This window comes from Sciurus carolinensis, chromosome 7 (genome assembly GCF_902686445.1).
Source record: "Sciurus carolinensis chromosome 7, mSciCar1.2, whole genome shotgun sequence".
Lineage (NCBI taxonomy): Eukaryota > Metazoa > Chordata > Mammalia > Rodentia > Sciuridae > Sciurus > Sciurus carolinensis.
Genome location: NC_062219.1, coordinates 122906350 through 122918912, shown reverse-complemented (window position 1 = coordinate 122918912; position 12563 = coordinate 122906350). Strand labels below are relative to the sequence as shown.

Below are 12563 nucleotides of genomic sequence, written 5' to 3'. Positions count from 1 at the left end.
CATCTTCCAAATCAGGACAGTTTTGACAGTATAAGGGGGCTCCATTAATATTTTCGCCAGGACAACAGCACACATCAGGATGTTCCAGGCAAGGGGTTATATAACAGAACTTTTGGATGTGACACCTGCCAAAAGACCTGGAAAGTACACAAGTGTGACTTGAGTCATTTGGGACAAGGACAGCGGAGGCAGTGGGGACAAGAGAAGGAAACGGGCAGAGAGAAGCCTGTAATCTGCAGAAGATGCAGAGGTGTCATAAATGATAGCTCTTCAGGGAACCAGGCCCCCAGCGTACACCCTAGTGGCTCCCCCTTCTCCTCCCCGAATTGCCTTTCTCTGGAACTCCTAGGCCTGACCTTGCTCCTGGGCTGTCTTGGCCCACAGTTCCCCTGACTTCACTCCCTTTCCCAGAACTCAGTTGCCTGAGCCCCCAGCCTGCGGTTCTCTTATAGGCCTCAGCCTTTCCTGCCTTCGACTGAAACAGCAGCATCTTCTAAGCCCTGGGGGCTTCCCCAGGCCCCAGCCCCGACCTAGAACCCGCCCGCTAGCTGCCACGCTGCCACTGCCGCTTCCTCTATAAAGGGACCCAAGCGTCCGGGACCAGGGGCCCCGCACAGCAGGTGAGACTCTCCTGCCCCATCTCCTTGAGCAGCCCCTCTACCTGGATCCTGGGCCCTGGCTACTCCTGCACCTCCCAGCTGGATCCCTAGCCTGCCTGGGCCTGGGCCTTGGTTGGGGTGGGTTTTGTTTTGGTTTGTTCCGGGTTTCTATCTCCCTATCTGTCATTCTCTTTCTCTCTGACTCTGTCACTCATTCTCTGTTTCTGCAGCAATGTCCCTTTGTTCCTTTCCTGTCTCTCTTTGTCTTTTTGTCTCTCTCTGCTTACCTTGGGATTTCCCTGTCTGTGTCTGGTCCCCTTCTGTCAGTCACCCTCTCTCTCAGGGTTGTCTCTGCAAGGCGGGCAGGCAGGAGATCTGTCTTCCTCTGTGTGCCCCGCCCCACTCACTGTCTCTCTCCCTGCAGGTTCTCCCCATGACACCACCTGGACGTCTCTACCTCCCAAGGGTGCATGGCACCCACCTCCTCTTCCTGCTTCTGGGGCTGCTGCTTGCACTGCTGCCTAGGGCACAGGTGAGGTAGTAGGAGAATGGGGGCTGCAGGGGTGGCCCTGCCCAGCTTGGATCTCTAGAGTCCTCTCAACTCTGTTCTCCCCTAGGGACTCCCTGGTGTTGGCCTCCGGCCCTCAGCTTCCCAGGCTGCTCAGCAGCACCCCCAGAAGCATTTCGCCCATGGCACCCTCAAACCTGCTGCTCACCTTGTTGGTAAAGTTCCACCCAACCTCCCAGACATGGAGCCCTGCTCTCCTCCTACCCCCATCCAGGGATCCAAGTATCCACCCCACCTCTCCCCCAAGCTTCCCCTATAATTAAAGACAGAGCCCACTCCTCCTTCTCCCCCAATCATCCCCTAGAAATGCAATTGTTTAGTGCCTGCATTCTTAGAGTTGGAGACCTCTGATGTAGATCCTTGACCCTCCCACCCCCACCCCCTATGGTTCTTCCTAGGAGACCCTAGCATGCAGAACTCTCTACGCTGGAGAGCCAACACAGACCGTGCCTTCCTCCGCCATGGCTTCTCGTTGAGCAACAATTCCCTCCTGGTCCCCAGCAGTGGCCTCTACTTCGTCTACTCCCAGGTGGTCTTCTCCGGGGAAGGCTGCTCCTCCAAGGCCATCTCCACCCCTCTCTACCTGGCCCATGAAGTCCAGCTCTTCTCCTCCCAGTACCCTTTCCATGTGCCTCTCCTCAGCGCCCAGAAGTCTGTGTGCCCAGGGCCACAGGGACCTTGGGTGCGCTCAGTGTACCAGGGGGCTGTGTTCCTGCTCACGCGGGGAGACCAGTTATCTACCCACACAGATGGCATCTCCCACCTACTCTTCAGTCCCAGTAGTGTCTTCTTTGGAGCTTTTGCTCTGTAGAATTTGGAAAAATCCAGAAAGAAAAAAAAATTGGTTTCAAGTTCTCTCCATTTTGCCTTCATTCTGACCATTTCGAGGGTCACTGCCACCTCTCCTTTTCCCATTCCATCCATCATCTCATGTCTTCCCCACTCAAGTCACCTGGAGCTCTCAAAGAAGACATTTCAGGTACTCCAGAGGACCGCAGCTCCCAGAACCACCCTTGATATTTACTGAAGATTTCAAGCCTGCCTAGAAATTCCCAGCACAGAGCTGTTCTTCTGCCCTACTGGTCTACGTGGGGCCTCGACCTGGACATGAAGAGGAACAGACACATGGGGGAGCCTGGATGGATGGCTGGAGGCAGGGAAGGGGGACTATTTATGAAGGGGGAAATTAAGTTATTTATTTATGGAGGATAGAGATAGGGGAACAATAGGAAGGCATTAGAAGAGAGAGTTGGTCAGGCCCCAAAGATGGAGAGTGAGAAGGCATGGACTCAGAGCTCACCAATGAGAGAGAAAAGTAGGACTGAGGGACCAGGGGGCTCTAGAAGGAAGAAAAGGCTCTAAAAGTCAGCCACTGCTTGACTAGACACTCATAAAGGAGCCATCTGCTCCCTCAATAAAGTCAAATAAACTTTTTTTTTTTTTGTCTGAAATGCTGTCTGCTTATGTCTGTCTGTTTGGAGTGGGGAGAATTTCTCAGGTCTCTCTAGGGAATGAAAGAAGAGACAGAGGTCTCAGAGGGGTCAGGGGCTATGAGCAGGACAAGGAGGTAAGGAAGCCCGGGAGCTCCAGGGATTTGTTGCTGGTTCACATGGGTCAGGCAGCCTGATTGCTGCAGGAGAACTGAGGGAGAAGCTGTGGAAAGAAAAATGGTGAGGCGGGGGCAAGGTCTTTAGGGGTGGTAGTCCATGGGCTTCTGGGAGCTATGGCCACGTGTACAGCTTCCAAGGAATAGGGGTCGCTGATGGCCTCTGGGGAGAAGTGACCACACCAAAGGGTGGGGCAATGTCCAGATCTAGGGAGGTAGAATAAGGGGACCCTCTGGAAGACATGACCATTCATGGGCCCTAGGCAGTGGGAGAGCCTCAGAACTAAGGGGTATAAAATATAGTGGACATTTAAGAAACATGGCCAACATCAGAGCTCTGAGGTCTTTGTGAAAAAATCAGGGGCTTCAGAATCCCTTGAAAGCCAAGACTGAAACCGGTAGTTTGAATCTCAGATCAGAATGAAAGGAGAAGGCCTGCCTCGTGGGGTTTGTGAATTCCCAAGGCAGAGTTCACTCCCTCTGGGGCTGTCCCAGGTTTGTCCCAGGCTACCCCTACTCACCCCTTCCAGAAGCCACACATGTGCCCCCAGTCTCAAGCTGTCCTGGCCCCCAGGTCCTTCCCACCTTGTTTTCTCCTCCTTAAGAACTTAACTATCTGAAGCCCCAGCTCAGTTCTACCCTTCGGGAGTCCGTCTAGAAATCAGAAGGGAACCTGGTGCGGTGGCACACGCCTGTAATCCCAGCAGCTCCAGAGGCTGAGGAAGAAGAACAGGAGTTCAAAGCCAGTTCAGCATCTCAGCAAGACCCTGTCTCTAAATAAAATATAAAAAGGGGTGGGGATGTAGTTCAATGGTTAAGCACCCCTGTTTAATCCCCAGTACCGCCCCCCAAAATAAGAAGAAGAAAAGAAATAAATGAGAGGGGAAAAGACCACTGACCTGGCCCCCCAAAGAAATAGAGTTAACAGGCATTAAGAGTCAGGAGGAACTGGGTCCAGCTTCCAGGGTGTTTCTCTCTCTCTCTTTCACACACACACACACACACACACACACACACACACACATTGGTAACTGGCCCAAGAAGCTCACCACAGTATCCGGGTGGGGAGGATGAGGAGTATCCTTGAAGCCTGGGTGTCCCCAACTTTCCAAACCCCCGCCCCCATGATGGAGAAGAAACCGAGACAGAAGGTATAGGGCCCACTACCACTTCCTCCAGATGAGCTCATGGGTTTCTCCACCAAGGAAGTTTTCCGCTGGTTGAATGAGAGTCTTTCCCCGCCCTCCTCTTGCCCCACGGGCTATAAAGGCAGCTGTTTGCACACCCAGCCAACAAAAGCTCCCTCAGCGAGGACACTAGGGGACCAGCCAGGAGGGACAGAAGCAAACCCCTCTGGAAATAATCCCAGACAGGCATCCAGACAGGCAGGTTCTCTCCCTCACACACACTGCTCCACATTCAGGGCTCCACATTTTCCTCTGGAAAGGACAGGATGAGCACTGAAAGCATGATCCGGGACGTGGAGCTGGCTGAGGAGGCGCTCCCCAAGAAGCCATGGGGCCCCCAGGGCTCCACCCGTTGCCTGTGCCTCAGTCTCTTCTCCTTCCTGCTTGTGGCAGCAGCCACCACGCTCTTCTGCCTGCTGCACTTTGGAGTGATCGGCCCCCAGAGGGAAGAGGTGAGTGCCTCCCCAAACTTCACTTCCACCCAGACAGAAAAAGGGGAGAAACAGAGCAAGAGAGGCAGGTGGTGAGAAAAGAGTGCTGATAGGGAGGGCTAGGGAAAAAAAAACGTGAAGGAAGATGGGGAAGCAGAAAGATGTGGAAAGAGATGAGGGAAGAGAGAGAGAAAGAGACTGAATGACACCTGAAATGTGCTCCTTAAACACTTGTTCAGTGAATGAATGAATGAATGAATGAATGAATGAATGAATGAATGAGCAGGCAGATATACATACATAAAGAGCTCCAGAGAGAGATGTGGGGTGTGAGCAAAGAGATGGGGAAAAAGAAAGTGATATGATTAAAGGTGGTGAGACAGGAAGAGATATGGGAGAGATGAAAGATAAGGAAATAATTGAGGGAAAGAGAAATAAGGAGAAAGTTGAGGGAAAGTAAGATAAGGAGAGGTGAAAAGTTGGCCCACAGAAGGCACTTAAAGAGTTGTGAGATGGATGGATGGATGAATGGACAGATAAATGGATGAATGGAGAGAGGAAACCAGATATTTGGTGCAGAGAGTACAAGCTAAATAAGCAGCCAGCTGATTCTCCTCTGTTCCTCAGATACTTAATCTTTTCCTTCTCCCACAGTCCCAGAATAACCCCTCTCTCAGTGCCCAGGCCCAGATGCTCACACTCAGTAAGTATCTCCCAGGCTTCTCCCTTAATTCTGGTGGAGTGGGGACTGTTAGTCCTGGGATGGAAACAGTGGGGGAAGTTTAGAGTTTTGGGTTTTGGGGAGAAGGAATAGAGGTCAAAGTAGGCAGAGATTTTCAGAGAAGTTTAAGGAGCTCAACTTTTTCTTTTCTCTTTCTTACCCAGGATCATCTTCTCAAAACATGAATGACAAGCCTGTAGCCCATGTTGTAGGTAAGAACTCTGAGCATGTGTCTGGGGGATGAAGGTGCATATAAGACATGGAAGGACAGGACTGATGGGCTGAAAGTAGAAAACCTTGGAGACAGTGTGTGAAGGACTCGAAGGGAGGGTGGAGGAATAGAAAACCCTTAAGGTGGATACTCAAAACCTCAAGGCCAGATGAGATGTGGAAAGAGAGGTGACAGGAACCGGAAGTTGGGGTGAGCAAAACGTGAGGGCCAGGATGTGATGTGAATGCACAGAGTCTCACTGACCCACCTCTCCCTCCCTCTAGCAAACCAAACCGAGGAGCAGCTGCAGTGGCTGAGCCGACGTGCCAATGCTCTCCTGGCCAATGGCATGGAGCTGATAGACAACCAGCTGGTGGTACCTGCAGACGGGCTATACCTCATCTACTCCCAGGTCCTCTTCAAGGGCCAAGGCTGCTCCTCCTACGTGCTCCTCACTCACACTGTCAGCCGCTTTGCTGTATCTTACCAGGACAAGGTCAACCTACTCTCTGCCATCAAGAGCCCCTGCCCAAAGGAAAGCCTGGAGGGGGCTGAGTTCAAGCCCTGGTATGAGCCCATCTATCTGGGAGGGGTCTTCGAGCTGCAGAAGGGTGATCGACTCAGTGCTGAGGTCAACCTGCCCAGCTATCTCGACTTTGCTGAGTCCGGACAGGTCTACTTTGGGGTCATTGCCCTGTGAGGGAGATGGATGCCTATCCCCCTCCCGTTCACCGACCACAATCCCTCTGATCCCCTTACCCTTTTCTGGTTGAGAAAAGGAATTAGGGACTCAGCCCAAGCTTAGAACTTTCAACGCCACTCAGAAAACTTGGATGCAGGGATGTGTGGTCTGGATGATGGGGCACTCACTAGCTACCATCGAGAATTCAAACTGAGGCTACCAGAAATCACTGGGGCCCTCAGGTTTTGATCCCTGAATTCAACCTGGGACATCTGGAATGTGGGGATGAGGGAGACTTTGGTTAAGAGCACCCCTTAAGAAGACCTCATCTTGAACACTTCACATGAGTGGACCTCAGGCCTTCCTCTCTTCAGATGTTTCCAGACTCTTTCCTAAGACGTGGAGCCCAGCCCTTCCCACAGGGCCAGCCCTTTCTATTTATGGTTGCACTTGTGATTATTTATTACTTATTTATTATTTATTTATTTGCAGATGAATGTATTTATTTAGAAGGTTAGAGTGTCCTGGGGGCCCAATGTAGGAACTGCCTTGGGTCAGACATGTTTTCTGTGAAAACGAAGCTGAACTATAGGCTATTCCCACCTGACCTCCTGGCCTCTGTGCCTCCTTTTGCTTATGTTCTAAACAAAATATTTATATAATCCAGATACTAATACTGATTTGGTGACCAACTGTTGCTACATCGCTGAACCTCTGCTTCCTAGGGGAGCTGTGTCTGTAATCGCCCTACTGTTCAGTGGCGAGAAATAGAAATAAAGATTGCTTAGAAAAGAAACATGATCTGTTTCTTGGAATCAATTCTGCATCTGTCTCTTCCTGGGGGTGGGAGTCCAATCTCTGAAGTCTTCTCTCTGAAGGGCTTAAGATGACTGCACACAGACAGACCCTAGTCCTTAGATTCCTGGGACTCAGAAGACACACAAAGCCCAGTTGAATAGCCTCCCTCCTCCAGGAAACAGGAGCCTGAACTTAATTACCTGTCCCGCAGGGCATGGGAATTTCCCACTCTGGGAATTCCAAGTCCTTGCTGGGAAAATCCTGCCGCTCTTTCCGGCTGTTGTGACCTGAGAGAGCTAGGGAGGAGCCACATTCTCAGGTACCTGAATCACAGCCAAGGGACTTCCAAAGATTCAGGTGTCTGGGTTCCAAATCACTGCATCCCATCCACCCTCCCCCCAACCCTGTGCTAACCATGCAACCTGAACCAGTCAACCTTATCTGCCACTGCCTGTAGAGCATGTGAAAAATAAATAAATAAATATATAAAGGCCCAATTTCCATCAGAGCCCTGCTCAGTACTTGGCATGGTAGACAACGAATGTTACCTTACTTCCTTTATCTAGTCACCGGCTGCTCTATCCCACTCATCCTCTCAGTGGGTAAAATTGGAAAGACAAAATAAAATTAAAAATCAAGGAACAGGGGCCAGGGGTACAGCTCAGTGATAGAGTGCATGCTTAGCAGGTGCAAAGCCCTGGGTTCAATCTCCAGTACCAAAACATAAAAACAGGCTGGACCCAGTGGTGCACGCCTGTAATCTCAGTAGCTCAGGAGGCTGAAACAGGAGGATTGTGAATTCAAAGCCTGCCTCAGCAAAAGTGAGACACTAAGCAACTCAGTGAGACCCTGTCTCTAAATAAAATACAAAATAGGGCTGGGGATGTGGCTCAGTGGTAAAATGCCCCTGACTTCAATTCCCAGTACCCAAAAATAAAAAAATAAATGAATAAGGTGTGGGTGAAGGACTTACTTGCTAGCTTTGATCTCACTGATTTTTTTGGTGAATGATGAGGGGAGGGATGTGAAGTGAGTGAATTGGAAAGAAAAGCACCCCTGTTAAAAAAAAACTACTCAATGACATATGAAAGGCCTGGGTTACACACACACACACACACACATACACACACACAACTCAATGGTACTTGATAAAGTATAGTAGGAAAGACTATTTGGAGCTGGGTGTGGTGGGGCATAACTGTAATTCCAGAAACTTGGGAAAACGAGGCAGGAGAATTGCCAAGATAAAGACAAGACTCAGTAACTTAGTGAGAACCTAATCTACTTAGTGAGAACCAGTCTCAAAAATAAATAAATAAATAAGGTTGGGGGTGTAGCTCAATGGTAAAGCACCCCTGGGTTCAATCCCCAGTACCAAAAGAGGAGGAGGAGGAGGAGAGGAAGATGATTATTCAGGATCATGGTGATACCCTGCAATGAAATCTTGCAGTGGGGGACAGAGATTGGGTTAAACTCCAAATACAGCAAGGGCAAGAGGGAACTGATAGCCAAGGAGCAGGGTGAGGGTCAGTGGACAGAAAATGACTAAGAGAAAATAAAAATCACAAATGGGGATTCTAGTTAAGCAGCTCTGACAGAATACTTGCTGAGACAGGACAGGGTGATCAGACGTCAACTGGGGATTTAGAAGATAAGGAACTTGACCAGATATTGAGAATGATCAGATATGGAGAAGGGGGTAGGTTCACACTAAACTGACTTGGCAGTGTTCTTGGCTAAAACTGGATTTTATGAGGAAGTATACAAATAGCCAGAGTAGAATATTCAGGAACCTGACTAAAGTTTGGCCAAGTAAAGTATCCTAATCACCCTCCCACCCCCAGGAAGACTCTTCTAAATAGAGTGAGGACAAATAGGAAATAGAGCCTCATAGAGTGGGAGCCCCACTAGGCTCAGAAGTTGGGTTTTCCTTCAGTCCAAGTGGGTAGCAAGGCAGGGGAAAACCAACAAGTGGTGTTCTGCGGGGGTGGGGTGACCCATTGGGGTGACCTAGATAGGGTTTTGAGTCCCCCACTGCCCTCCTCCAGCCTGGGGCTGAAAGTAGGTCATGGTGTGGGGGGCCTGCTGTCACTCACCCCAGAGGCCCCCATACTTGCCCATTTGGGGGAAGGAGGACCTAAAGTGTGGACAAAGGATGAGGACTTTCCATCACACCCTAGACAGGATCTTCATCAGTTTCCTCCACCCCTCCTCTCTAGGCTCTTCCTGGTGCAGTGGGGCATCACAGGCTCCTCTTTGCCCAAGCGCTCCATTCCTTTCTTTAGCCTCCTGCCTTCAAACCCATGAGCCTGATCACTGATCCTTGTAGAAAAGTAGGTAAGCCACTAAAAGGACCTTCAGTTAGTCAGCCGCGAAGAGCTGCTGGAGCCCTGGGTGCTTACGCCTTCAGCCATACAAGGGGTTCCCTCTGCCGCTGGGCCCTTCTGAATGGTGCTTGCCTTTCCTTTTATAATTCCTTTTAGAGTGGGGAGGGACCCAAGGGAAAAGAGAATAGTAAGAGTCTGGTGGACTCTACCATGACCCTGTGAACCAGGAAGCTTGGCAATGCTTCAGAGTTTAAGGAGGTCCTTCCTTATAACTCTCCGACTGGACTCATGCTAGGGCCTGACCTTCAGAGGTAGGGTGAGTGGGGAAGGCATGCCACCATCCCTGGGAGCAAAGACCACACACAGTGCTGTGAATGATTTTGAGTAACGAGAAAAACTAAAAATAATTAACCAATACATGTGCACTACTATGAATTAAGACGCGTTTGCATCTCATCATCCGTACTGGCGGCACTAAAGCTTTACAGTTTTTATTTTCATCGGGTTCAAAATCAGTTTCTAAACAGTCTCCCACATTTTTCTTACTGCCTTGGGATCTCGGGCATCTGGGTCCCCAATCCCTGGGCTGATTCACACGTTTGCACCATGCAGACATTTTCCTAGGGACGCAACGGGCTCTAACCCTACCATCACCGCCCCAAAGAAGGTCTTCCCTCTCCTATAGTCCACCATATCGGGGTGACTGATGTTGACGTACACCCTCTCGCCCCTCCGAAGCTGCACCAGGCCGCCGAACCCCACGCTCGTGTACCAGAGGGGCCTGTACTCTGGCCTCCCAGCACGGTCCACTACCGGAGTCACGGTTTCGGCGCCCTCCAGCAGTAGCTCGGGCGCGCCCCGACCGTAGGCGCCACCAGCCCGATACAGCGAGCTGCGCAGCGTGACGGAGCGACCCTGAGGGCCCCCGCCGGCAGGTGGCGCTCGACCCCGGTAGCCGACGTTACAGTAGAGGTAATAGAGGCCGTCCTGAGGGAGGGCCAGCCCCTCCGCTCCAGAGAACTGCGTCCCGCTCCTTAGAAACGCTTCTTCTTTCTTCGCCTCCCAGCCTAGCCCCTGTCCCTTCATCCAGGCGCCTGCAGAAAGATGGGCCAGTGGATCCTCTGGGAATCTGGCGCTGAGAGCTCTGCTCCCGGCCGGGACTTCAGGGAGGGTAGGCAAGAGGGGGCGGGGCGCGACGCCGGGAGGGGCGGTCGCAGTGAGGCTACGTTTGGAATGAATAGGAGTTGGGGGCTAAGGGCACCCGGATGTGGGGTGCGGGGGGCTGTGATGGGGTGATCTAGGCTGGATTTTGTCTGCTCGGGGAGGGGAGGGAAGAAGCAGCAAGAATGGGGGATTAGCGGAAGGATGGGCACTTTAGGGGCAAGAGATGGTGAAAGGGGTGGGAAATACAGCATTGGAATAGCAAAGTGAAGGGACTCACTGTGGGCCTAAAGAAATTGGCACACTTGGACTATTTAAATGCATATTCAGGTCGACCAGAGCCTTACCAATAAGATGGGCAGCGGGGAGCCTGGACCTGAGATCCTTTTCTGGCTTTTCTTCCTGCAGCTGCTGAAACCCTGGAACTGGTGAAGAGTCCACAACTGGGGGCAGAGTGGCCACCCATGGATGCTTCCCACGAGAGGACAGGGCTCCAGGGCGCAGGAATGGATTCCTGGAGGAAGAGGGTATCTGTGGACGCAGACAGGTGGGGAGTCGGTTGCTCTTACTCAGTCCTTACTAGGCCTGTGCCTCCAGGCCTGCAGATTCCATTACCTGGTTAGGTGGGGTAACAGTGCCCAGAGTTCAGATTCAGCTGATGCCACTGCACCCCTCCAACTGTAAACCCAAGCCCCAGTCCTGTGGTTTTCAGCTCCATCCCCAACACATATCTCCCTGGAAGGGAGAGCAAGCAAGGCATATGTATTTGGGCAGAGAGATGGGCCTGAGTGTGTCTTGGGAAAATGAGAGGAGAGAACTAGACAACCAGGAAGGGTCTTGGAGATATCAAGACAACAGCAGTACAGGAACATGGAAAGAGTCAGCAAAGATACATAAATTTCCACCAGAGACAGCCAGTCAGTTGAACCAGATATGCAAAAGACCCCAGGCATAGCCAGAAGTCAATGAGCATCAGCAAGATGCAGCCCTTTAAGGTCTGTTGCATCCACTCACCAATTCTCCCTGCTCCAGGGGCACCAAAGCCAGCACAGCCAGGACAGTGATAGGCACTGCCAGCAGCAGGGTCACCAGCGAAGTGGCTCCTGCCACAGCCAGCAGGAGGCAGCCCCTCCCCTGGGGCCTCCCACCCCGGCCCTGCAGCCCCAGTGCTCCCATCCAGACTCTGAACCAGGACCAGGGCAGGGGGGCTTTCATACCTCAGGGGTGGGGCCACCCCCCTCCCTATAGACCCATACACCTGGCTGGGACTTTCCGCACACCCCTGCTCCCCTCACCCAGCTTCCTGTTTACCCAGAGCTGGGGTGGGGCAGCTGGATGCCTGGGTTCTCTGAACTGGGGAAGGAGTTGGGGTAGAGAGAGAGTCTTTCAAAGCAGACATGGAGGGGCTTTTCACTCTGGCTCAGCAGGGAGGGAAATTGGGGCCCAGAGAGAAAAGGAAGCTTGCAGAAAGACAAGACTAATGACAATACAGAACTCCAGGTCTCCAATATAGTCTGCATGCTCCTATTCCTCAGAGGTAGATGCTAGAGGGAGGGCTGTGAACCCCTTCCGGAGGTGAAGGGTTAGAGTAGGAGGACAAGAACTGAACCTTGAGGGATGCATGTCTGATTCCCTGAGATGAATCTATACCCACACCAGGCTGACCTCTTCCCATCCCCTTGCTCACTCCCATCCCTCTAGCGGTAGGTGGGAAAGGCAGAATTTAACCAGTTCACAGTGATGGCAGTTGAAAGAGGCCTCAACCTCACCATTGGCTTCTGATTTGCTGAAAGGTGGGAATGCAGCATTACCTCCCTTGCTACAAAGAGCAGAGAGGAGAATGATGAGGCACACTCCCACCTCAGAAAACTTTAGTCTAGAATAAGCTCCATCCATTAATAGGTTCTTACTAAATGTTCATGAATAGATGAATAGAAAAAGAAATTAATAAATAAGTAAAACAAAACAGGAAGAACCAGATGAATGGAAGAAGTAGGCAGTGGGAAAGAGTTGAGGGAAGAAAGACCAGGTCCGAGGAAGTTGCAGATGGTCCTAGATCATCTCCACTTCTTTTTTGTTTGTTTGTTTGTCGCTGTAGATAGACATCATGCCTTTATTTGTTTATTTTTTTATGCAGTGCTAAGGATGGAACCCAATACCTCCCACGTTCTAAACAAGCACTCTGCCACTGAGCTACAGCCCCAACCCCTCATCTCCACTTCTTGATGACATCTCTCTGTGTTAGGATAATAGCAATAAAAATAGTAGTAGT

The 12563-nt window shown here is 51.2% G+C and overlaps 3 protein-coding genes across 3 annotated transcripts; 2 read left to right on the top strand and 1 right to left on the bottom strand.

The window, feature by feature from the left end:
* The first annotated feature begins 327 nt into the window (after window positions 1-327).
* Lta (lymphotoxin alpha) lies at window positions 328-2552 on the top strand. The gene is made up of 4 exons (XM_047559448.1): window positions 328-620; window positions 1024-1131; window positions 1217-1322; window positions 1566-2552. The coding sequence occupies exons 2-4, from the start codon at window positions 1033-1035 to the stop codon at window positions 1976-1978; spliced, it is 618 nt and encodes a 205-aa protein (XP_047415404.1). The 5' UTR covers window positions 328-620; window positions 1024-1032; the 3' UTR covers window positions 1979-2552.
* A 1530-nt stretch (window positions 2553-4082) lies between these two features.
* Window positions 4083-6794, top strand: Tnf (tumor necrosis factor). Its single transcript, XM_047558711.1, has 4 exons — window positions 4083-4412; window positions 5046-5094; window positions 5277-5324; window positions 5608-6794. Exons 1-4 carry the CDS (start codon window positions 4227-4229, stop codon window positions 6021-6023), a joined length of 699 nt encoding a protein of 232 aa, XP_047414667.1. The 5' UTR covers window positions 4083-4226; the 3' UTR covers window positions 6024-6794.
* Window positions 6795-9594: 2800 nt separating this feature from the next.
* Window positions 9595-11568, bottom strand: Ltb (lymphotoxin beta). Its single transcript, XM_047559776.1, has 3 exons — window positions 11306-11568; window positions 10639-10822; window positions 9595-10224 (listed from the first exon to the last, which is right to left on the bottom strand). The coding sequence occupies exons 1-3, from the start codon at window positions 11504-11506 to the stop codon at window positions 9722-9724; spliced, it is 888 nt and encodes a 295-aa protein (XP_047415732.1). The 5' UTR covers window positions 11507-11568; the 3' UTR covers window positions 9595-9721.
* Window positions 11569-12563: the final 995 nt, after the last annotated feature.